A 25,814-nucleotide genomic window follows, 5' to 3' on the forward strand; every position below is an offset into this window, starting at 1 on the left:
CTGGTACACTTTATAGTCCACGGGGTCACAAAGAGTTAGACATGACTTAGCAAATGAACAACAACAACAAATGTGCTTGAATATACAGCAAGACATAAAAATGATACCTCTGAAAGAGAGGGTGAGTGTATACTTAAGTCCTTACATCTGCTGATGTTGAGGCGGGCTCTCCCACTACTTTATTCATAAAACAATATATTGCTTAAGGAAGAACCACTGTCCCAAACCAACCTTGTAAAGCTAGTACAGGATCCCCTGTAGAAGTCACCTGCCAAAGAGACAGGAGAGAAGATCCTTCTTAGGATAGTAATCACACAGTTGCAACTTTTGGATATTGTTATGAGCAAGTCTTTTGAAAAGCATCACTTTAAGAAACCATATGTGTGCTAAGTCGCTTCAGTCATGTCCAACGCTTTGAGACCCTATGGATTGTAGTCCGCCAGGCTTCTCTGTCCATAGGGATTCTCCAGGCAAGAATACTGGAGTGGGTTGCTGTGCCTTCCTCCAGGGGATCTTCCCGAACGAGGGATCAAACCTGAGTCTCTTACGTCTCCTACTTTGGCAGGTGGGCTCTTTACCACTAGTACCACCTGTGAAGCCCAAGAAGCCATGTAAAAAGTAGTAATTACAAATATTCACTTATATGTTCCTAAAAACTCCTCTAATAGTGTATGAATGAGTACATATATCTTGTATAAAATTTTCAGTGACAGTACCCTTTATCTCATGGTAATATGGCAAAGAGGACTAATAGTTCATCAAAATTCATGATTCTCTTTCCATCAAATAAGGTTACAGCTGAGAAGTGAATACACTTCCCAGACTCCCCTGCACTTAAGAGGGACCAAGTGACTAATTTTAGCGAGTAGAACTGACATATTTTCCTTCTGGGCTGAGATGCTTGATAAGCAGTTTGCCTTCTTCACCCTCTCATTCTTTCCTACATGCTTTCTGCAGATGAGGAGGGCACTTTTGAAAACTGTAGGTCCAAAGGCTGGAACCCCCCAGTTCACAAATCACCATGTGTGAATCACACCAAAGATGAGTCACTTCCTGTTGGCCAGGAACATCTACAATGGACTGTTAGATGAGTGAGAAAGAAATCTCCATTGAGTTAAGCCTCTGAGATTTGAGGTTCATTTGCGCAGCAGCCAAAATTACCCTTATAATTAATATATTTGGAAAATATTTTAGAGGACTTAAAATTGGCTTGAGTGGTAAGATACAAGTTAAGGTACATACAGAGAGTTTGAATAAAAGTATTTCACAAAATATGAAAGTGAGAAGAAGCACTATTTTTTAACTTAGTGAATTATTTTATATATGATTTTAAGTTTGTGTACTTAATCAAAAAATAGAATATTTAAAAAATATATTTAGTTACCTTATCTACAGCATTAAAAGTTTGTCTGTTTAATGTAAATAAAAATCTAAAATTTTCTTTTTCTCTTTATTTTATAATATGGATAAAGTGGGATCACCTTACACTCAGGATCACCTAATTTGCAGGTATATACTTTATACCTGTATTTGCTAACTTGGATTCTCCTTGCTCTTAATTTAAAAATAAGCACGTTTAACTTTTGATACTCCTCTAGAGTGTTAAAAAAATCCCAATATAACAACAAATTTGACTTCTACCTGTGAGTGACCCTTGGTTACTTTTTCTCTATAGGTCAGTGTCTCTCAGATGAAAAATGCCCCAAACTTAATTCATAACATGAATTTATTCAAGCTATTCAGTGAGACAAAATGCTGCAGCACCCTAAATAAACACAAGCTCAGGACTACTGGGTGCAGAAACCAGGGAGGAGAGGCTGAGAAAAGTGGGTAGTTTCTTTTGTCATATCCCAACGTGACAGTGCCTATTCTTAGAGTTGATCCTGGAATGTTCACTGGATTTATAAACTCTGTGCCTGGAGCCAGTCTTCAAAGCGGAAGTCTTTTGCAGGGCTTTTTATTGACAGAGCACTTGATGTCCATGTCTTTGAATTACTATTTTTGGCCCTGTTTGGATTTTCTCCATGTTATGGGCATTGTCTCTCCATTCTGACTCTAGATATTTGAGAGCAAAGCTTGCTAAGACCACACATTTCAGTTCTATCTCTTTATGCTTGGCACCCAGTTAGAAGTTCAACGAAGAATGAACATACTTTTTCCCTAGCTGCAGAACTCACTTTCTTTGTAAGCAGTGAAGATTTTGGTTGAGAACGGGCCTCTGTTTTGCTACTTTCCTATTCTACACATTCAGGTAGCCAGAAACCTACAGCCAGGACTACAAAATTTGCCAAAAGACATGCAGGATACCTTGTTGAAAAATTATTAAGAATTTTAAAAGGGCAACACTGAATTGTTAAACCAAGCATAGGCTCTTCCGAGCACAGGGCCTAATATAACTGCAGTCAGATGGTCCCGACTGCAGCTATTGTGAATGCCTTCAGAGGAGAGAAAAATGCACCTCCCCAGCTAACTCTGAAATAAAACTCTAGAGTCCCTGCTCTAATTCAGTTCTTGCACTGTGACTATTCCATCAATAATATCCATGAGGTCTCTTCTTCCCAACAAGAATGCCAGTGTCACAGAAGACACAAATTTTTGCTATGGCCTTGGCTATGGTGGCCAGCTCTTTCTGGTTTGCCCAGGGCTTTACCGATTTTAACAATGAGACTTATATGTTCTGGGAACCCCTCCAGTTCTGGGTAAACTAGGACATTTGGTCTCTCTAATCGTGGCCTTTCTAGCGGGCTTCAGCCAAGCCTTGGTCAGCTGGGGAGGGCCACACCAGATTGCAAAGTAGTGGACATTATGCAGAGGAATACTTTAAGAATCTTACCTGGTGGATATGAATAACCATAAGTTTCATGGATATGTTTGAAGTCTTTAACTGAAAGAACATTATTTGTAACCAACAACAAACAATTTTTTCTTGATTATCTTCTACCACCCTGTGTTTTACAAGGGAACAGTGTAATGTCCACATCCTTCTTAGAATACCTTAATCTTTTTTAAAAAAACATAATTTCTGTCGCTGATGGGGGGTGGTTCTATCAAATTTCTCATCTACTGTGTCTGTATGTGATTTCCCAATTAAAGTCTTTATGAAAATAAAGAAAAAAAGGAGTCATGACTAAGCAAAGATACAGTTACCATTCTTCCCCCTGAATATAAAACCAAACCAACCAAATAGACAAGACAACCCTTAAGTCAATAATAACACAAATGATCATAATGCCTGGTTTCCAGTGGTATTAATTTTGAGAAACACCGCTTAGACACTTACCCCTCCTGGAAGTACAATTCCATCATGTGGCAGGACGCATAGGGAGGAAGGATTCCGTTGTAAACATCTAGCGCCATCTGCAGGCCACTCACAGTAGTGTCATGCTACAGAGATTTTGAAAGAAATATTTTTGATTTTTATCTGTTTCAAATTTACAGTCAATAGGTGTGTAACAAGCACCGTAGAGTACCATGGTGATTTCTGATCCAACTAAATCTCCCATAACCCCAGTGACTTAAGAAGTAGAGAGGGAAAGGATGAATTTTGATTGTGCATCTCTTTGGTGCTAGGCAATGAGATTTGCATACATACAAGTATTTCCTTTAAAAAAGATGAAGAAACTGAGACCCAAAGAAATGAAGTAACTTGGGCAGAACTCCCTGGTGGTCCAGTGGTTAGGACTCTGCCCTTTTGATGCCAAGGGGTTGAGTTCAGTCCCTAGTTGGGGAACTAAGATCCTACAAGCCATATGGTGCAGCCAAAAAGAAAAAAAAAAGGAGGGGGAGGGGGCGGAATTAAGTAGCTTACTTTATGTCATACATCTTCAAAATGGCAGAAAGTAAATCTGAGTCAAGTCTTCTGATTTTGTCCTATGCCTACCCCATAGAACATATCTCTGTTTTAGTGTGTTTCATTGATTTTCATTAAATTTTAAAATAACTTGGAATATATTAATGCTAGATTATATTTGTTTTCTATAGATCAATATCATCTGTGATTTTAAAGTTGGGGAAGAATATATGAGGTTACAAACATTTATACAGAATAAAATGAAAGGAAGGAAGTAGAGAGTGTAGCTTAAAAATAATTACTAAAGGTTTATTTTAGAATAGCCAGAAGGCAAGGGGGACTGGTTTTCAATTCCAGTTTTGCCGTTGATTAGCTACCTAATCTTAAGAAATCCTTAATTTTCATATCTATAAAATGGGCCTAACTTTTGGTTACCTAAACTATGTGGCAGTGTTTACATACTCCAAAGGGGTTAGAACCAATTCACTAGAGGAAAAAAAAGGAGTTACAGATTTATGACTTTCCAGAAGTCATACAACAAGTTACAATTAGAAACCGTATAATTTCAGGCCTATCTTTCTCTAAGAGGTACTATACTTTGTTTCCTCCATGAGACTTTTCTCTAGTCTATACCATTTAGAACCCCAGATAATAAACTCTGCTTTATCTTTAATTGATTCTTTCATCTTCTTGCAGAATGACACCAGCCAGACCACATCTGAGAAATCCTCTGTCCTGCAGAAGTGGGTGGGAGCCTGACCCAGCCCTCCATGTCCTGTTTCCCTGCTCATCCCAGACTCCATGGACATCCATTTCAGTACACGGTATACTCCTGGAATTCTCCTCTTTCCCTGGCTGCTGCTCCAACATGGATGTCTTTTCTGAGATCTCACTCTCTTTCCTTTTTGCACCCAAATATAACTCTGACTTCAAGTTGGAGCTTTCCTTCCCTTTTATTTTTTCTATCACCTCTGCCATCTGAAGATTCCTACTTGGATGTTGCTGGCATTTCAAACCCAATTGTCTAATCAGTATATTCACCTGGACCATGACCACATCTGTTAATAGTTCTACCCTCCTTCCAGTCATCAACGTTTGAAACACTACCTTCATCTATGGCTTAACTTCCATACCACTGTCCTTCACCCACATTCCAGTCCATCACCAAGTCCTGTACACTCAGCTTTTCTTTTAACCTTTCTACTTCTTTCCCTCTGCTATTTTGCCTCTAATTTTAGTTTGGAACAGAAATGATGTTTCCTTTCTCTGAGGCACTAATTCATTGGCTTGTGTGACATTGCTATTCTGCTATGCTGGGTGTTTATATGCTTACTTTTTTTGTCAGTAAAAAAAGTCAAAGCTGCTCAGTTGTGTCCGACTCTTTGCGACCCCATGGACTATACAGTCCATGGAATTCTCTAGGCCAGAATGCTGGAGTGGGTAGCCTTTCCCTTCTCCAGGGGATCTTCCCAACCCAGGGATCTCTCCTGCATTGCAGGTGGATTCTTTACCAGCTGAGCCACAAGGGAAGCCCAAGGACACTGGAGTGGGTAGCCTATCCCTTCTCCAGTGGATCTTCCCAGCCCAGGGTCTCCTGCATTGCATGTGGATTCTTTACCAACTGAGTTATCAGGGATTAGACTGTAAATTCCTTGAGACCCAGAATTATATATTTCACTAAAAAATTTTGAACATCTGAATTGGAAATGATGATGAAGTTGAGGCCCCTGCTGAGAGAGCTCATACACTTGAACAGATGTTGAATGGAGACAGAATACTTACTGCAGAATACATAATGAGTTTTCTGCGGTTTGATGGCTGAGTTGCACTCTTCATGTGATTGAGGATTTCATTGATCAGGACACCTTTATGAAGACAGATCAACAATAGAGCTGAACCAAATGTGGACTTATATTTCAGTTCATAAGCTTTTTGCTCATTCGTATAGAGAGTCTCTCTGCCAGGATTCTCAAGACTTAAGAAGGGAGGGCAAGAACTCATTTTGCTGGAGCATCTGCTATGCGCTGCTGCTGCTGCTGCTGCTAAGTCACTTCAGTCGTGTCCGACTCTGTGCGACCCCATAGACGGCAGCCCACCAGGCTCCCCTGTCCCTGGGATTCTCCAGGCAAGAACACTGGAGTGGGTTGCCATTTCCTTCTCCAATGCATGAAAATGAAAAGTGAAAGCGAAGTCGCTCAGTCGTGTCCGACTCCTAGCGACCCCATGGACCACAGCCTATCAGGCTCCTCTGTCCGTGGGATTTTCCAGGCAAGAGTACTGGAGTGGGTTGCCATTGCCTTCTCTGCTGCTATGTGCTAGTAGCATGATTTATATACATTATTTACTGAATCCTGACTTCTATCCCGCATTCAGAGGTTAGGAAGCTGAGGCTCAGAGCCATTAAGTGACTCACTCACTGGGGAAGGAGAGCTGGATTGGCACATTCAGATTTGATTCTACCAGATTCTGTTAAAACTCTAAGTTAGGAGGTTGATGAACTTGGAAGGAATTTCAGATGGCTTTTTCCAGATAGTTGTTAGCCAGTGCTCTGTTCAGGGCAGGTCTGAAATGACAGTGCGGCATAGACCTCTCTGTCTTCATCCCTCTAGTTGCCACACCTGGGTGAAGCCAGGGGAGAAAGCAGCTCTCTGGATCTCTGCACAGGGCATGGACTGTTTTCTGGGGACCATTGCTCCAGGTTACACTAGGTTTCACTATTGGGAGGCAGCCAGAACCTTCAGGTTTCATCCAGGGCTCCAACTGTTGTCAGTAGAGGAAAAAGTTTGCCCTTGGCCCTGTTGCTCCTAAGGTGGTAGAAGGCAGACAGACACAGAGCAGAGTCTCCATCCTTTCAGCAGACGCTGATGCTGAGGGTACCTGTGGCGCAGGTGTTGTTCTGAGCAGATGCTGCCTCAGGGGCTTCCACACCATCCCCCGAGGACTCCTTGTGTCTTATTGGTCATCTCTCTACACTGCCTGTGGTCTCCTCACTTGAGGATGACCAGTTTTCTTTTGTAATGAGCAGGGCATTGATGTTAACAGATTGATTATAATCCTAGACTGTATGGTCCACTTTGCAAAACACACACTGAACAGCTACCACAAGTCAGTTAGACTTGTGTCTCCTGTCCTCAAAAATCTCATAAAACAGTGAGAAGAGACTGTCCCATTGGTCTGTGTACCACCATAAGCACAAAGAGGAATGAACTAAGGAGGTAGATTATCGGCATCCGTGGCTGCTGGGACGTCTTTAACTAGGAATGGAGGGAGCTGGAGGCTACATCTCCCATAGGTCTGCATCCCTCTGCCTCAGGGCAGGTTGGCCTCTGGGAGCCCTTTGGAACTGTATCTTGAACTTCAGGCCACATCAGAAGTAAACTCTGTGGCTGAGTTTCTGGGAGTGATGACAGGCAGTCACCTTCAATCAGCAATTTGTTCCTTGTCAGTGCTTTTCTGGTGGCTCAGATGGTAAAGAATCCTCCTGCAATGTTGGAGACCTGGGTTCAATCTTTGGGTTGGGAAGATCCCCTGGAGGAGGGCATGGCAACCCACTGCAGTATTCTTGCCTGGAGAATCCCCATGGACAGAGGAGCCTGGAGGGCTACAGTCCACAGGGTCGCAAAGAGTCAGACACAACTGAGTGACTAAGCGCAGCACAGCACAGCGTACCTGAAAGGAGATATTCTACACTGACCAACATGCATTGTCCATTACACTTAGCTAATTAACATCAGTTAATTAGTTAATGACTAGACATGGATTTAGTTCAATTAGCAACTTGTTCCTTGTCAGTAGGTGTCTTTGCAGCAGCCTTCAGTGTTGATGATGGAATAGATCAGCTCTTGGTTCTGTGGTGGTTTCCCAGCTTGTCCCAGGAGAAAACAGGGGTAATTGTCATAAGCACCTACAAGCTCTGGCAGGTCAATAGTCAAGTTATATATGAAGGGAAATTGAAGCTCAGAGAGGTTCAGCAACTTGCCCAAGATCATACAACTTGTACGCAGAGGGGCTGAGTTTCCTTGAACTCAAAACCTTTCCTCTTAATTATTAGGCCATACTGTAGCATAAGCTAGCACCCAAGCTCCCTGGTGCATAATTTATTAAACCTGCACACACTGGACAAAATATCATTATTTAAGGATACACTTTTCTCTCTTGGGCTACAGCAGGAGTTGGCAAATTTGTTCTGTGAAAGTTATATGATTTATGCTATTCTCTCAAATCATCCTACCCTTGCCTTCATTGAAACATGTGTATTACCATATGTGAAATAGATCACCAGTCCAGGTTCGATGCTTGAGACAGGGATGCATCAGTGCACTGGGATGACCCTGAGGGATGGGATGAGGAGGGAGGTGGGAGGGGGGTTCAGGATGGGGGACACATGTATACCCATGGCTGATTCATGTCAATGTATGGCAAAAACCACTACAATATTGTAAAGCAATTAGCCTCCAATTAAAATAAATTAATTTAAAAAAAAAGAAAGAGAAAAAAAGTTATATGATTTAGGCTCTGTGGGCCATGTGTTCCATCACAACCATTCATTCTCAAATGGAAGCACAAAAGCAGTTAAATATACTGCATAAATGCATGAGTTTGACTGAGCTTCAGTAGCATTTTACTAATAAAAAATAGGTGGCGGCAGGCCAGATCCGGCCTGCAGGCTGTAGCTTGCCAACCTCTGTTCTTCAGCAAGAAGCAGTTTCCATTAAAACAAACAGGTACATGCGCATGCTTAGTCGCTCAGTCGTGTTCAACTCTGCATCCCCGTGGACAGTAGCCTGTCAAGCTGCTCTGTCCATGGGGTTTCCCAGGCAAAAATACTGGAGTTGGTTGCCATTTCCTCCTCCAGGGGATCCTGTCAACCCTGGGATTGACTGAATCCATATCCCCAGCTTCTCCTGCATTGGCAGGCAGGTTCTTTACCACTGAGTCACCTGGGAAACCCTAATACAAACAGGACCAGGCATATATTCCTGAATTAGTCTTAGGAATTAGTCTAGAGATTTCTTTGTGTGTATGTGTGTTCTGGGGGTGGGGTGGGGTGTTGTAGTGGTGAAGGCAGTGGGAGGAGGATATTATTGAACAGTGTCACCCCTGAAACCAACTGATGGAACAGAAGTTCTGGCAAAGGTAAGAAGATGCCAGTCAAAGTCCTGATGTTCCCCTGGGACTCTGTCACCAAATGGTTCATGCTTTCTCTGCAGCATTAGGTTCAGGTGCTTTATAACTCAACAAGCGTATAGTTGACAAACCTCTCTTGCTTTGCCAGATCTGAACAATAGGCTGAAATTGTGACTTGGCAGGAATTACGAAGGTAACAACTTCCTGGCTCATTAATAGTACTGAGCTTCCCCTGGAAAATAGTACAGCTGTGTGCATGTGAGTGCTAGCTTTTGGAGTCTAAGACCCAGAGAATACCTTAGGGAAGGACTCTGATAGAATCTAGTTTAATGCACTCATCAGATGGGGAAACTGAGACCCAGAGAGAGAAGGTGACTTCCCCAAAATGCAATTTCTAGTAGTCAAAGGGAAAAAGTAAAGGAAATACAAGCAAGCTGTTGGGAAAAAAATCCCACATCTTATATTCAGATAAGATGTGGTCTTATATTCAGACCCCTGCATCTGTTAACAGATTCTTGTAGATTCCTTCCTGGCTTTCCCTGGCCTTTTCTTCACTGTCTCTTACATCTAGAGAAGTGCTTCCCATTTTAATGGGATTTCATTAAAATGTAGATTTAGATTCAGCGGCTCTGTGGTGGGACCTGGAATTCCGCATTTCTTGTCAGAGGCTTGGTGATGCTGACTTTGCTGGTCCATGGATATCATCTTGAGTAGTGAGTGGATGATTGCCTGAGCCCATCGTGACTGGGTTGGGGGAAACAGAGTCCTGTCTTCACCATCTGAAGCATTTGGCCACCATACTGTTGGCTCCTGCTGGTTCAGGAATGAGACCTGGTACTTGTGTGGTCAAGGAGGCCCAGCTTCCACCTTCTGTGTCCTTGGTTGTTTGGTATGTAGGACTGAGTTGCATCCTGGGCTCTGTTCCTACACACAGTCCATATCCTGCCTGATAATTATTCTGAAGACACCAAGTTCCAACTATGACTCACCTCTGGGTGCTCTCCGAACCCCAAGGAAGGGCTGAGTCTTGCTGCTCACATCCTAAGCTTGGAGTGAAGACTTGTACATTCCAAGTCTCCCTCTGTGTCTTGCAACCAGGTCTCTGTAACAGCAGGCCTGCAGCTTGATTATTTGTTTATGATGCTGCCCTAAATTACTTGCCCCAAGTACTATGTTCACCTCATATGAAATTACTCCCAACTATCTTGTCTTCATACCTCATTAGCTGTTCTTATTACAAGTCCCTTCACTCTTCATATGAGCTTTTGTAGCTCCTCTCCTGGTTAGTGACTTAAACTCTTTCTCTTGCTCTACAGTCCTGAGTGAACATCCTTCCAGTCTGGTCCAACCCCTAGGATACTTTGTCTCTGTTTTCTCCTGGAGGTCTGTTGAACTTTCCCAACTTCATGGTGAATAGGGTCCAGCAATGATTGGAGTCCTGATTATATTGTTTTCTTCAAACTGTGTGGAGTATATGACTCAGAACATCTCCTGTGGCTTAAAATTTCTTCACTGTTATGACGGCCTGGCACAGTGGACTTCCTCTTGCTCTCCATCTTTAGTTTTAATGTCTATATGAACCGCATTTGAACCTGTCATATCCTCTTGGGTCTTGGGCTGCCACTCAGCTGCCCTCAGAACCTTATCACCTGTCCCTGTCCTGCCGGGTCCTGGCTTCTTTCTTCTACCCACCTGTCCTGATTACAAGGGTTAGGCAATTGCATTATGTTCAGGTGTCCGGTTCTGTAAGAGGTCAAATCCAGCTGAGAAGAGGCATCACTGAAAAGTCAACACTTTTTAACACCAATGAAAAAATTTGAGCAGTGTCATAAACTTGTCAATTGCAATACATGTTAATCAACAGGGCATAATTAGCCTGTAAATTATATTGTATTAACTGTAACGGTCGTTACAACCAAGGGTTCCAAGAAAACAGGCCACTTTTGCCTTTGCTCCCACTTGAAAAAATTCATCCAGTAAGCCAACAGGCATAATTGACTTTCATGGAACTCAGATACAAAATCCATGATTTTTTGATCTGGAAAGAATAAAAAGTATCATTTAGCATTATCCCAAAGTTTCTGTTTTCCAGGTGGGAAAATTAAGGCCCAGAGTGAATAATTTTGCTAATCATATAACACATAATGTTTGACAGTGTATTAGGTACTATTTGTGCTAAGCCTTTGGAATACATACATTCATTTTCACCTTTAATACTTAAGAAGTGAGTAGTAGTATTACCCCCAATTTGCAGAACAGAAGCTGGTGGAATGATTATGTGTCTAATTCAAGGTCACATAGCTGATTAACAGTTGGACCTGAACTCAGACCCAGATCACTCAACAACAATTCTAATGCATTTCTCTCATTTTTAAAAATACTTACCCCCCTGCAATCTAGATTTTTCTTTCTGCTTATGAATTCCATAGAGGGACAGAAGGGACAATTCTGATATTTCTTTCAACTTAGTCATGGTATCCTCTGTTGCCCAGGAGGGTAAAGTGAAATTATGAACACCCTGTATCAAAGAAAAAGGGAGAAAATGTGTATTTTATTTCTGACTATCCTCTTTGTTGACTTTTTATCCTCCTTCTCCCATGAGAAGTACTGTGTCCAGCCTTTCTTGGGAGAGAGGGAGAGTTCATGAAAGAGGAAATGAAAGTGAAGTAGTCTACAGAAGAATTAAGTGAGAGAGATGTAAAATACCTTAGCCACACTGCGGAATAGCTCAGACTGAACTTTAGTAAGGAAAAAAAAAAAACAAAAAAAAACCCAGGACTTGAACCAGAAAAATGGGCTCTTATTTTTATTGAAGACTTTTATAAGACTGAAAAGTCTTCCTTGAAACAGATGCTGATGATACACTGAAAATATTGGGGATGTTGAATGTGCCTGGGTCAATGACCTCTAATGTGGAAGAGGGCAACAGGTACCATTTATTATCGAGTTGGAATTCTGAAAGTAACTGTTGCTCCTTAGACACTCACAACGCCCTCAAAATCAGAAGTGGATAGAAGTCATGCGGCTGGTCAGAATTTTGCCCCAAGGTTCAGTGAACTGGTTGGGAAAACAGAATTATGGTGGAGCATGATGATTGAGAAAAACACCATGAAACCCTTTAAAAAATAGAATTTATCTAGCTACAAAGATTATTTCACATGTATTGTACAGCAAGAGAGAGATTCTTTCCTGATAGATCAATTTTAATAGCGTAGTACAAAGTTTGCTTGTTTATTTCTATATCTAGAAATCAGGTAACTTTTTTCTTTTTATAAAATATTGTAAAATTTTTATATAAAATATTATAAAATCTTTAAATAAAGTATAACAATATTGCTTTTTTCATTAAAGTCCATGACAGGAACCCAGCATTTCTAAGTGACTGAAAAATAACTGGCGTGGCACAGAAAAGCAATTTTGTTTACAATTTTCTAAAGGGTGAATACATAACTAACAGAAAGAAGCCAGAATTTTTAAGTTAATATAAATGTCTTGACTTATATTTCAATGTCAAACGCTATGTAATATATCTTATAAAAGCAAAGGAAATGTATTCATCTGTTTCAAAATAGGCATAAGTCATCAAATCAGATTACATGTTAATCTTTGACATTTTTACGTTTACCTCGCAAAATAAAGGGTCGTAGACTTTACTCCAAATTCCAAAAAGATCCTGGTCATGGTATCCTGTAAGTTTTGGCAAGACTTCTATAAAATCCTGAGACACACACAGAGGTAAAAAAATTTTTTTATGTCAGAGTTTCTCAACTTGAGCATTGTTGATGTTTGGGCTAGACAGTTCTTTTTTGTGGGGCTGCCCTGTGCACTGTAGGATGTTCAGCATCATACCCTCTAGAGGCCATATCACCCCTAGTCTCTCAGTGGTGACAACCCAAAATGTCTCCAGACACTGACAAAGAGTCCCTGTGAGGCAAACTTGCCCTCAGTGGGAACTGCTGTTCTTCACATACAAGTACTCCAGTAATACTGGCTATAATAATGCCAACCCAAAGATTTTTACAAACACTATTTCTGAGCACCGAAGAACTGATGCTTTTGAACTGTGGTATTGGAGAAGACTCTTGAGAGTCCCTTGGACTACAAAGAGATCTAACCAGTCCATTCTGAAGGAGATCAACCCTGAGATTTCTTTGGAGGGAATGATGCTGAAGCTGAAACTCCAGTACTTTGGCCACCTCATGCGAAGAGTTGACTCATTGGAAAAGATTCTGATGCTGGGAGGGATTGGGGGCAGTAGGAGAAAGGGACGACCGAGGATGAGATGGCTAGATGGCATCACGGACTCGATGGATGTGAGTCTGAGTGAATTCCGGGAGATGGTGATGAACAGGGAGGCCTGGCGTGCTGCGATTCATGGGGTCACAAAGAGTCGGACACGACTGAACTGAACTGAACTGAATTATTTCTCATTTTTACATTAAACACTGTGGGTACTTGCTGGCAGTAGCCACATGTTCCTGGTGTGTCCTGGGATCAGACTGAGGTGTACTGCCTCAAATTCATTTTGGAAACAGGTGAAGTATAACTCATATATAAATGAGTGGAAGGTGAGAAAGGAAACCATGTCTCAGGTCAAAGAACCCCAGAAAAACACAACAGAAAAGGGGCCTGGTTCTGGATTTGGGTGGGATGTAAACATTTCTCCAAGTTGTGTGTTGTTCTTAGATTGTCATGGTAATGAGACCCATTGGTCAGCTATCCAATGAATTGACAGAAATTTTTGGGAAGCCTTTGGAAGATACTGTTTGTTTAATGCATATATTTTCTAGGAAAATAAAATTTGTCAATATTAACCCAAATGAATTTCCATAAAATAAACAGAAGTAATTATTAAAGAGCCCCCAACTTCCCCCAACAAAAAAAAGCAAAACAAATCTTCAGGGCCAGATTATTTTATGGGGAAATTCTATCAAGCTTTTCAAGCATAAGTTATTCTAGTGTTATTTTAACTAGTCTGAAGCATATAAAGAAAGAGAAAACTTCCAAAAAATTTTTGTAAGCGTTGATACTGACAAAGACTGGCTAGAGAAGAAAACTATAGTCTGAAGTTACTTTGAATATTAGTGCAAAAGGTCTAAGTAAACTATTAACAAATAATTCAATATCATACTAAAAAGAAAGAGGCTTGAATCTAGACATGTAAAGATGGTTCAATAGTAGTAATCTATGAATATAATTAATCTTATTAATTGATTCAAGAGAAAAGTAACTTAATTGTACTAAAAATGTTGAAAACACCTTTCAAAAAATGAAACACCAGTACTGAAAAACACTCAAGAAAATAGGAAAGATAACTAATTCCTTAACTTGATAAAAATATCTCTATCTGGTCAAAAGCCAGCATGTTTAATAGGGAAATACTGCTAAAATCAGGACTAAGACAAGAATGCCCACTACCAATTCTATTATGTAGTACTGGACTGTAAGTACCAGCCAATATAAATAGGCAAAATAAGTCAGAAATATAAATATTGGAAAAGTAGAGGTAAGCCATTATTATTTGTAAATATTATAAACCTGAGACAAACTTAACAAAAAATCTGTATGAAGAAAACCTTAAAACGATCTTGAAGATAAGAACAGATAGGAAAATATTTTGTGTTCTTGGAAAGGAAGACTATACAAATTTGCAACAAACTTTCAAATTCTCCCTAATTTATGCATTTAATATGATCTCAATAAAACTTCCCTGGGCTTTCCCTGGGCTTCCCCTGGGCTTCCATGGTAGCTCAACTGGTAAAGAACCTGCCTGCAATGCAGGAGACCCGGATTTGATTCCTGGGTTGGGAAGATTCCCGTGGTGAAGGGAATTGGCTACCCATTCCAGTATTCTGGCCTGGAGAATTGCATGGGCTGTATAGGCCATGGGGGTCACAAAGAGTTGCATACGACTGAGTGACTTTCACTAAAAACACTGAAAAGGTAAGTGAAAACATAGCCATGAAAACTCAGAAAAAATAGAGAATGTGGAATGTCCAGCCCTTTAGATATTAAAGCATATATAACTTTTAATAATTATAACAGTGTTATTTCGATTAATAAAATGAAAGAATAATAAAAATTCCAGAAATATGGGAATTTTAATATAAAATAGTGGGGGAAAAGATGCCCTAGTTAATAAACAGTGACAAAGCCATTAGGTAATCTTCTGGGAAAAAACTTCAGCAGGATAGATACCTCACATCTAATACCAGTACAAACTGTAAATGGATTCAATATGTAAATATAGCAATGAAGCTGTAGTAGAATTAGAAGCATTGCAGGCTTCCTTGTAACCTAGGAGTGGTGAAGGCCTTTCTCAGTGTGACTATAAATATACAAATACAGCCGTGTGACAAAACTGTAAACAAGTAGTGTTGTTTTAGTCGCTAGGTCACGTCTGACTCTATTGTGACCCCATGGCCTGTAGCCCGCCGGGCTCCTCTGTCCTTGGGATTTCCCAGTCAAGAATACTGCAGTGGGTTGCTATTTCCTCCTCCAGGGGATCTTCCCAGCCCAGTGACTGAACCCGCTTCTTCTGCATTGGCAGGCGAATTTTTCAATGCTGAATCACAAGGAAAGCCCAAAATTGGCAAACAAAAAGAGGGCCAGAAAAAAATGTTAAAATATAGAGAGAAAGCTCCTAAAACTTTATGAAAAGAAGAAAACCAATACCCCAAAGAAAAATGGTCAGGTGATGTGAGCAGAGTAAAAATGAAGAAAACCGATACCCAGAAGAAAAACAGTCAGGTGATGTGAGCAGAGTCAAAAATACAAAGGGCATTTAACTAGGTGAAGATATCCAAAGATCACTCATCATAAGAGAAGAACACTGCAGCACAGTGTTCTATAATAGTGATGATACTGGGCTTTCCTGTCTCAGTCCTGATTTTGGAAGGGATGCTTCTAGTGATATCATCTTTCACTTATAGACTGGCAAATATCCTCAAAGTTGTCTATGCACTGTTGGGAATACTGTGGAGAAACAGGTACTCTTGTACTTTTCTAAATTGTTAACTTTTGGAAGGATATTTTGATAATATTCAAATAGTCCCAGAATTTCTATTTCTGTATGCCAGTAAATGACATGTATATATATATATTTTAACCTTATAAGGATGTAGCCTCTTCTGGAATTCTTCTGATATCAAAGTCTCACTCTGAAGTTCTTGAAAACGAGGGCAGTTCCTGAAAGGTAGATATAGCAACTGAGGAAAAAGAGAAATCAGAAGTCTTTTATTAGTTGAAAGAACTAAAGAAGCTGCAGCCATTAGATATAAAGTGACTTGAATAAAATATTCAAATATGTTTTGAGCTGAATGGAATTCTAAAATTGAGGAAAAAGATAAATGATCTGCAGGTCTTAAATAAGTTACCCACAACTCAAAAGCTTTTTTGTCCCTTTCATAAACTTGCCTAAATAAGACTGTGTTATTGGTAAATAGTCTCGCTTCTGGTTTCTCTGTGAGACGGTAACTGTTCTCTTGCTTCCTTCAGAATCTCTTTCATTTCTAGCACTAGAGACACATCTGTGTCCATGCACTCTCTCTCTCTCTTTCACACACACACACACACACACACACACACATATGAGTACACAGAAATGAATTAGAGGTGCCAGAAAGAATCTTAAGAGATTCATTAATCATTCACTGAAGTAAGTTCTTGCAAATTTGCAGACTGTTAAAATAAGGGCACATACTAAAACCATAGAAAATATATTTGAAAATCTATTATGAGGACAAAGTGATCATCCCTTTAAAGGGAGTTTAAACCTGACAATCCTTTCTATTTTTAACTATAATCTATAGGCTGGTAACTTCCAAGTTCGTTTCATTGCTCTTCACTTTCCATCTGAGCTAGTCCTGTATTTCCAGCCCTTGATGGATATCATTTGTTGAATGTTTATTTTCATCCTCAAATTTGACATTTACAACCTTGAACTCAACCTCTTCGTTTTGTATTCTCTCTTCCTTTGTCAATAGCAAAATTTATCATCCTGCTTCACAGACTAATCACTTTTGCCTGTTTACTTCAAAAACACAGCTGATTCTTGAACAACACAGAGATTATGGCTGCCAACCCTTACACAGTTTAAAATTGGTGTAGCTTTAGGGTCCATATCCACTGTTTCACATCTGAGACAGCCTACCTGTTGTGGGTTTTGTAGTGCTGTAGTATACATTTATTGAAAAAAAAATGTGTATGTAAGTGGACCCGTGTAGTTCAAACCCACATTGTTCAGGAGTCTATCCAAAGTAGACCCCTCTTCTTTATCTTCATTGTCCCCTCCCAGTCCAGACCACCCTAATCCGTGTTTCAACTATTGTAAGGGCTTTCTGTGGGATCACTTTGTATCACAATTTATCCTTCATGCAGCAACTAACACTAATGCTTTTTGTTTTATCTTTTTAAAGGCTAATATGTTGAAGCCATCAATCAAATCATGCCATTCTGTAGCTTATAACTTTCACCGTCTTTCCATTTTACTTGGAATAAAATCCAAACTCAGCCCCTAGTGACCTTTCTGTCCTGCTTTCCTACTGCTGCCCCCTCACTCCCTTGTTCCCAACAATGCTGGGAGCATCCTTGCTGTACCCTGAACACACAGGCTGGCAGCCTCTGCAGACTGTTCCCTGTCTGAGACATTCCCCCTCTACATTTTGCTCAGCCACTATCACATTACCTTATTTTATTTCCTTCAAGGAACTCACTGCCATTTGAAATGACTGTATTTATTTACTTCTTTATCATGTTTCCTATAAAACATAAACTGGAAGACAGCCAGGGTCTTGCCTATCTTGCTCATTGCTGTCATTTGTTCACTGTTGTCAAAGCCTAGAACACGACCTGACATATTAAATGCTACTCAAAAATCATTTTTTGATAAGTTGCTTCCTGTCTGTCATTTATGATTCTGTGTCACCTGCTCATACCTTGCTTTCTTTCTCTAATGTCCTTACCATCTACTTTCAGGCCTTCATTTCCTCACTCATGCATGGTTTCAAGTTATTTTCAGAGGCCCCAGTATCTTCTCCCTCCAAGTCAATGTCAGACAAGTGCCCCAAAGCACTGCTCATCAGATGTGTGCACAGTACTGAGGTAAATACAATAATTTCTTCTACATCCACTGCTTTACATCTAAATTTCCCTACCTGCACAGGACTGTTCTTTTAAAGGTCTAGGTTTTAATGAATCACCTAACTTTTCTAGACTTTAGTTTTCTCATCCCACATATTCAAAGAGTCTAGATGAAAACAGAATAATCACCTAAACATCTGTCCAGCATTTTGTAGTTTATAAAGTCATTTGCTTTTCTTAACCAACTTGGTTTTCGCAAATCCCTGTGAAGAAGTTAGGTGGGTACTAGTATTTCCATTCTATAGAGAAGGAGACTGAAGAACAGGAAGTAAGGTCAAGTATCTGAAGTGGTGGGTGGCTCTCAGACTCGAGTTTTCCCAACTCTAAATTCAACCCTCCTTCTATATCACGCTGCCTTTATCTCAAGATTCCTTCTGGTTATTGAATTTGGATTCTCTAACTTGTGCCCAACACAGTCATTCAGCCTTGCTTTCATTCTTTCTAGATAAGAACTCTGGACACAGAAGGGCAAGTGCTTTACACTGACTCAAAGCTAAGCTTTGGGGTTGCCTTCTTGTCCTTTCCTACCCTCCTCCAAGGTCTGGTTCAAGTTCTCACTCTGTCCATGAAGACTTGAATGACTGCCCTTTATCGTTCTAAGTATGACTTAGTCTCTGAATTCCTCCAGCACGTGCAGCTTGTTTTTGAAATCATTGCCCGCCCACCTTGTATTGTCTTCTACATACTTCACATGTGTGAATCTTTTTTCATCAAATGGACTGTAAATTAAGGAAGAAAACTGGTCTCATAGTTCCCTTCTATTTCTGGATAGCACTTAGCAGAGTTCTAGGAATAACTTTAGTTGATTGATTTTGTTAAATTTCTTAGTTGATGTTAGAATTGTTTCATCTTGGTGAGTAGGTTTCAGGGGGCCACAGGCAAGGGGGCCATTTTTCTCATTTCTCTCTTCTTCTCCTCTCTCCTTCACTCTCAATATTTTTTTCTTCCTCTTCTAATAGCAATTGCATCTCTTTACTATGTAAGCTAACCATTGTCTTTCAGGACTAAGGGTGAAATAACTACCCTGGTTTATACTGGCAAAAGCTGGTGCTTCTGTCCAGTCTTTATGTTGAAAAGGCTGTGGGAAAAGTGAATATTTTTCTTTTTCAAAGAAAATATTCACAAGCACCCCTCCCCCCTCCACCCCCAAACACTGATTAATCATGATTCACTTCTGATTCTGTGAAGGAAAGAGGCATAAATAAATCATCTTGTCTTTTCAGGAAACACTAGAAAATTTGATTGGAGTAGATTTACCTAGAGAGGTTGACAGGGTTAAGCTATTTCTATGAAGCACTCGGGAAAAATTCTTAAGTCACCAGGCTCAGCAATTAAGTCAAATTTCTTGGAGTACTGACAATGCAAATGGGATAGTAATCTAACCCAGAGGTCACCAGGCAACATTCTAGGCCCAGTAGTCATGCTAAGCTTCAGTCATAAAGAGAGGGACTAACCATGTTATAATGTGACTCCAGGGGAATTAGGAAGAGTTCCTTGTCCCAGACTATTTCCTTCATATAGTCTTAAATTCCAGAGAATTTAAGAAGATTAGTTAGATTTATTATTACTATTTTAAGAATAATAATTCCTCTGAAAAGATAAAAGAGTTCTTGGTCAGTCCCATCAGTGTAAATAAATTTGGGAGTTTCTCTTGAACGACTTCATTTAGGCAACTTGGTTTATGGTACTGGTTCTCAGCTTGGCTGTCCACTAGAATCATCCAGGGAAATTTTTAAAAACATATTGGTGCCTGGGTCCCACACTCAGAGATGCTGATGTACTGTGGGGTGTGAGCTGGGCATCAATATTTTTAAAAATTTCCAGGTGATTCTAATATGCAACTAATTCTGAAAATGACTGGTTTGCACAAAAGGAAACTACTCCGGAATGCGATGTGTCTGGTTCTAGTCCCAATAGTGATGTTTATCAGCTGTGTGACTTTGGATCTATTTTTTTCATTGGACTTCTCTGAGCACTTTTTTCTCTTGCTACAAAACGAGCGCAATAATATTGTTCATTCATGGCTGTTATGAAAGGTAATTATTATGACACATATAAAGTTTTGGCCACCAATTATGCACCCAAATCTTTCTTTTTCACCTTAGCAGGAAAGGGGATTTTCATCAGGGGAGGGATATTTTCTAGGTAGAGAGGTCTTAGGATATTTTGGAGGGTGGAGAACCTTTTGTCGGTCACCAAAAACCTGGGAATTGAAGGCAGAACACTGAGAACCGTGTGTGTGCATGTAAAGCTGAAGAGAGACAAATTACTAGAAGTTAAAAGAATAGCAAAACAAAGTGGATAATAAATCTCTAAAGAGAAATTCTGTACAGGGCTTTCTATGTCCTGGGCACCATTATTTAGGAAAGAATTAAGGCTGCACAGCCCACAAAGTGTCCAGACTCCCAAATCCGCAAGTCCTGAGTAGCCTGCCTTCCTTCTTCCAGAACAAATGAAATCTCTGTTTTCCCAGAAAACTGACCTGATCTTCAGAAACAGGGACTGTGTGCACTGGGATGGGCTGCCAGGGTAGGCTGGGATTCCAGATGCTGATACCTTCTGGGGGAAATAGGGCTGCAAGGTTTGTCATAGCACTCATCAAAGTCCGGTCAATATCTGTGCTTCGAACATGAACCTAGGGTGGGAAAATCAAAGCAGATCCAATCGAGAGGAACTGTGGTTTTCCCTCCACTATGGAGTTAATAGTATATTCGAGAAATGGCAGGACACCCACACCAAAATATTAGCAGACATGGTAGCATCATAATCATAATACCTACTATGAAAAAGATAGTATTATGGGCACGCCATGACTTAAAGCAACCTGGTGTGTCAACAGTTGAATTGATAAAAGAGAAATTAAGTAGTGGCTACTTGCCAAGCCAAAATATTTACGATAGGTGTCCATTTTGAACTTACTTATATTCATACTTTTTTTAGGAACAAAATATTTATACAAAGAGGAGTACATTTGTAAACAAGATATCTGACTTTTATAAGTTCCTTAGGAAATAGGAAACTTTTACAAATACATTATGTTAAATTATTTCAAAGGACAAGGTTCCCACTATTAGCTTCCCAACTTACCTGTTCATGTTTATAAGATTCATTCAAAAAGTTTTTATAACGTTTCCTTATATATTCTCCAAGTTCATAATGCTGCGCCATGCCCAACTATGGGAACAAATAAAAGAAAAAATTATTGAAAGTAAGTTCTATGAAGCCGTGAGTCTTATCACTCTTCATTGAATAAGTAGAGTGAATAATGGTATATTTTAGTAGTTTCATAGTAACAACACATTTTAAAATGCAAACAGGAAAAAAGAACTGTAATTTTTAGTTATGATTAAATTAGCTCCCTGAGAAAACTGAATTCATTATCATTAGCACTTAACATAGAATCTTGTACAGTTAATAGCTGGTGATTGATTGAATTTAAGTAAATGGTTCATCTCTTCTGGAAGTGGGTCATCTTTGTTGGTAGAGACTTTCAAGGGCTGGTTATCTTGTGGAAAAAATTCAATCATCCTATGAGGTTAGACTTGATGAATCTAAAGATCACCTTCCACCTCTGAGTGAAATAATTTATTGTCTATACAGTTCACTTATGTCTGGCTCATGGAAAGTTAAAGTCTGTTATTCAAAATGTGGACTCTGGATCAGCAGTATTAGCATCACTTGGGAGTATGTTAGAAACCAAATTCTTGGGCCCCACCCTTGACTTATTGAACCAGAATCATCATGGGGAGAGCTCAGAAATCTGTTTTTTAACAAGCTCATTAAGATTCCAATGGCAGTTAGTCATCGAGAAGTGTTGCCTTAGCTTGATGGTCCTCAAGCATTACTGTGCATCAGAAGAAAAATTATCTAGGGTGCTTCTTGAAATGCAGATTCCTCAGTGTTTCTGCCAGAGATTTCAGCTCATTGGGTCCTGAGTGTAGCCCTGGAATCTGTATTTTGACAAGTTCCCTAAGTGACTCAGATCTGTGTAGTAGAACACTATGCTTTGGGCAATATTGCATTCAAGTCTGTCTTTAATTCAGAGCCTCATCAGAAGAGGAGTCAGAAAAGATGTGGTCACTGTGGCTTTGGATTGGTTCCACTCATTTACTTGCCACTCCTGGCTACCTTTCTAGATGGGAAAAGAAGTAGGAAAAGAATAATGTGTACTTTGAGGTTTGTGAGTTTCCTGAATGACCTGGATAGCTGAAGAAGCAAGTACTTTTGGTATAATTGTTGTTCTAACCTAAAGCTAAACTTTTAAGGAAATAGTCATCTTCTATAGAACAGTAAATCACCTGGGGAACTCATTAAGAACAAAGATTCCCCAGCTTCAACCCTAGAGTCTCTAGTTCAGTCGGGGGGCCAGAGAATTTACATTTCTAACAAATTTCCAGGTAATGGTGATGTTGCTCATCCAGGGACCATATTTTGGAAACCATTGAACTCAAAAAGAACCATTTTTTTGGTCACTACACAGATTGGAAGTACCTAGTCAAGGGCAATGGCAAACCTAGACAGCATATTTAAAAAGCAAAGACATTACTTTGCCTACAAAGGTCTGTCTAGTCAAAGCTATGGTTTTTCCAGTAATCATGTACGGATGTGAGAGTTGGACTATAAAGAAAGGCTAAGTGCTGAAGAATTGATACTTTTGAACTGTGGTGTTGAAGAAGACTCTCGAGAGTCCCTTGGATTGCAAGGAGATCAAACCAGTCAATCCTAAAGGAAGTCAACCCTGAATATTCACTGGAAGGGCTGATGCTGAAGCTCCAACACTTTGGCCACCTGATGAAAAGAGCTGACTCGCTGGAAAAAACCCTGATGCTGGGAAAGATTGCAGGCAGGATGAGATGGTTGGATGGCATCACTGAATCAGTGGACATGAGTTGGAACAAACTCCAAGAGATAGTGAAGGACAAGGAAGCCTAGTATGCTGCAGTTCATGGGTTTGTGAAGAGCTGGACATGATGGAGTGACTGAACAACGAGCCAAGGGCAGGAATTTGAGCTCCAGAACCTTGTTACTTCAAGAGTGGCCATGTACCAGCACCATGAGCATCACTTAGGAGTTTGTTAGAAATGGAGAATCTCAGGCCATGTCAGGCCCAATTAATTAGAATCTGCATTTCAACAAGATCCTCCGATAATTCACTTGCACTGGGAAGATTGAGAACACCAGGAGAAACTGGTGGCTAGTCAAGAGAATGCCAGAAGAACCCAGACAGATCCCACAGTGTGGAAGAATCTTTCGATTTTAGTGGGACTTTACAGCAAGGGAACCAGAGTCTTGACAGAACCATAGATACCATGAAGCAGCCCTGTAGTTTTATAACCCTTCTTTTTTTCAGGAAGCCAAAAGTTATGTAGGCTATGGTGAGAAGAGCTCTGAGGGGAGCCAGAAGATGCTGGCCTCAAATAGCCTCTTTGCATTTTCTCCTCATTGAGATGCTGCAGTTAGGACAGTAATTCTCAGCCTTTGCTACACGCTAGATGAAGGAGTTTCTAAAAACCCCACTGTTCAGGCTGCACCCTAGATGGGTTAAATAAGAAACTTCCAGGCAGACAATAGTATTTTGTAAAGCTCTTCAAGTAGTTCCAATATTTAACCAAGATCAAGACCCATTAATTTCGGGTAGATATTCAACTCTAAACATTCTATGATATTTTCTTAGTATATTTAGACAATATTTTGGTCAGGACAGAAGCAATACATATGGCCTTGTGGCTCCAAACAGAAGGTTAATCCCAGGTGAAGTGGGCAGGGCACTGGAGCATGACCACAGATTCTTTGTTTCCTGGTTCACCTTCTTGGGAGCTCTTTAGGAAGCAGGGCTCCCAGTGTTTGACTGACTACTTTTAACGGAGGTTCAATCCCAATACATCCATCTAATAAAAATCAATTTTAGCAATACTAGTACCAAAGAATCGAGTTTTCCTAACTCTGATGATTCAGGATTATTTTCTACTTCCTCAGGTGGAGCCTGAGAAATTCATGGGGTGGCTTGTAAGCAATTCTTGGCTCTTTTCAGCATCTTTTAAGTTCATGTATTCTTCTGTTATATGCAGAGTACATCATGCAAAATGCCGGGCTGGATGAAGCAAAAGCTGGAACCAAGATTGCCAGGAGAAATATCAATAACCTCAGATATGCAGATGACACCACCCTTATGGCAGAAAGTGAAGAGGAACTAAAGAGCCTCTTGATGAAACTGGAAGAGGAGAGTGAAAAAGCTGGCTTAAAACTCAACATTAAAAAAACTAAGGTCATGGCATCCAGTCCTATCACTTCATCTACAGTTATTAGTCACTAGGGGTGATTTGATCATGATCAGAAATTGTTGAGGTTAATCATTAGTGTTTCTGTTTCCACAATCAAAACACATTTTACACTTTTTAGATCCCAGGTACCTGTGCAAAACACTTCCCCATATTTGAGTAACTAAAGTAGTTATATGGTTTCAATATATTGTAACAGTTCCACAGTTTCCCTTAAGAGTCACCAGAAACCCTTAGATGAAAATCCAACCAACCTGAGTGAGTTGGCCAAATCCCTGTGGCCATGAGGATTCCTTAATGGGATCATTAGGAAAGGTTTCAATAGGACTTCGGTCTCCATGCCTAAAAACCTGAAAACAGATTGAGATAGTCATGTTACCAGCTTAGGTGTTTTGCCTCTGTTCATTGTGATAGAGGGCTTCCCTTGTGGCTCAGCTGGTAAAGAATCCGCCTGCAATGTGGGAGACCTGGATTCGATCCCTGGTTTGGGAAGATCCCCTGGAGAAGGGAAAGGTTACCCACTCCAGTATTCTGGCCTAGAGAATTCCATGGACTGTATAGTCCATGGGGTTGCAAGGAGCTGGACACAACTGAATGACTTTTACTTTTCTTCTTTTTTTATTGCGATGGAGGTTTCTTCTAAACCTCAGGTTCTCAACACTGGATGCTTGCTGGAATCAACTGAGGAGTTAAAAAATTTCTAAGGACTGGATTCCTCCCTTGTGATTTTGGTTTAATTAGTTTCAGATGCAGCCAGGGCATTAGGATATTAAAAACCTTAAGTAAATTTTAGGTTAAAAACTGCTATTCTAAGTTTACTAACACTTTCCTAATCATTTTGTTATTCACATTACCAGAAACACAGGAAAACTGTTAGTGAACTGTTATTGTTTCAAGTAATGTGAATGAGAATGATGAGTCATTAGAAGTCAGGTGACCCACAGGTCTCCACAGGTGGAGAATGATTTGTACATCATATAGGGCAAGAGGGAAAAACAAAGTTTAGCAAGATCACTTTATTACAGACAAGCTCTGATGAGAAATGCTGCTGCTGCTGCTAAGTCACTTCAGTCGTGTCCGACTCTGTGTGACTCCGTAGACGGAAGCCCACCAGGCTCCTCCATCTCTGGGATTCTCCAAGCAAGAACACTGCAGTGGGTTGCCATTTTCTTCTCCAATGCATGAAAGTAAAAAGTGAAAGTTAAGTCACTCAGTCATGTCTGAGTCTTAGCGGCCCCATGGACTGTGGCCTACCAGGCTCTTCTGTCCATGGGATTCTCCAGGCAAGAGTACTGGAGTGGGGTGCCATTGCTTTCTCCACTGATGAGAAATATCCCCTCCCTAATTATGATTATAGTAGTAATAGTGTTAACATTTTGACACATAATAATAGTCACTTTTAAATGCTACATACAGTTTGTGACCATCTTTGGCCAATGATTTATTAGTTTTTAGGAAGTTAAGGATAAAGAACTTGC

At 40.2% G+C, this 25,814-nt stretch overlaps 1 protein-coding gene across 3 annotated transcripts in view; it reads right to left on the reverse strand.

Moving 5' to 3' along the window:
- Window positions 1–25,814, reverse strand: part of ACPP (acid phosphatase, prostate) — a 57,107-nt gene that overhangs the window by 21,368 nt on the left and 9,925 nt on the right. For all 3 annotated transcript variants that reach the window (XM_005675610.2, XM_005675609.3, XM_018051351.1), the window contains exons 2-9: window positions 24,591–24,686; window positions 21,146–21,232; window positions 20,541–20,693; window positions 16,027–16,125; window positions 12,543–12,635; window positions 11,303–11,435; window positions 5,573–5,655; window positions 3,281–3,384 (exon numbers count right to left, since the gene is read on the reverse strand). In XM_005675610.2, coding sequence (XP_005675667.1) covers window positions 3,281–3,384; window positions 5,573–5,655; window positions 11,303–11,435; window positions 12,543–12,635; window positions 16,027–16,125; window positions 20,541–20,693; window positions 21,146–21,232; window positions 24,591–24,686 — 848 coding nt within the window. The remainder of the gene's footprint in view (window positions 1–3,280; window positions 3,385–5,572; window positions 5,656–11,302; window positions 11,436–12,542; window positions 12,636–16,026; window positions 16,126–20,540; window positions 20,694–21,145; window positions 21,233–24,590; window positions 24,687–25,814) is intronic.

This window comes from Capra hircus, chromosome 1, assembly GCF_001704415.2.
Source record: "Capra hircus breed San Clemente chromosome 1, ASM170441v1, whole genome shotgun sequence".
Taxonomy (NCBI): Eukaryota; Metazoa; Chordata; class Mammalia; order Artiodactyla; family Bovidae; genus Capra; species Capra hircus.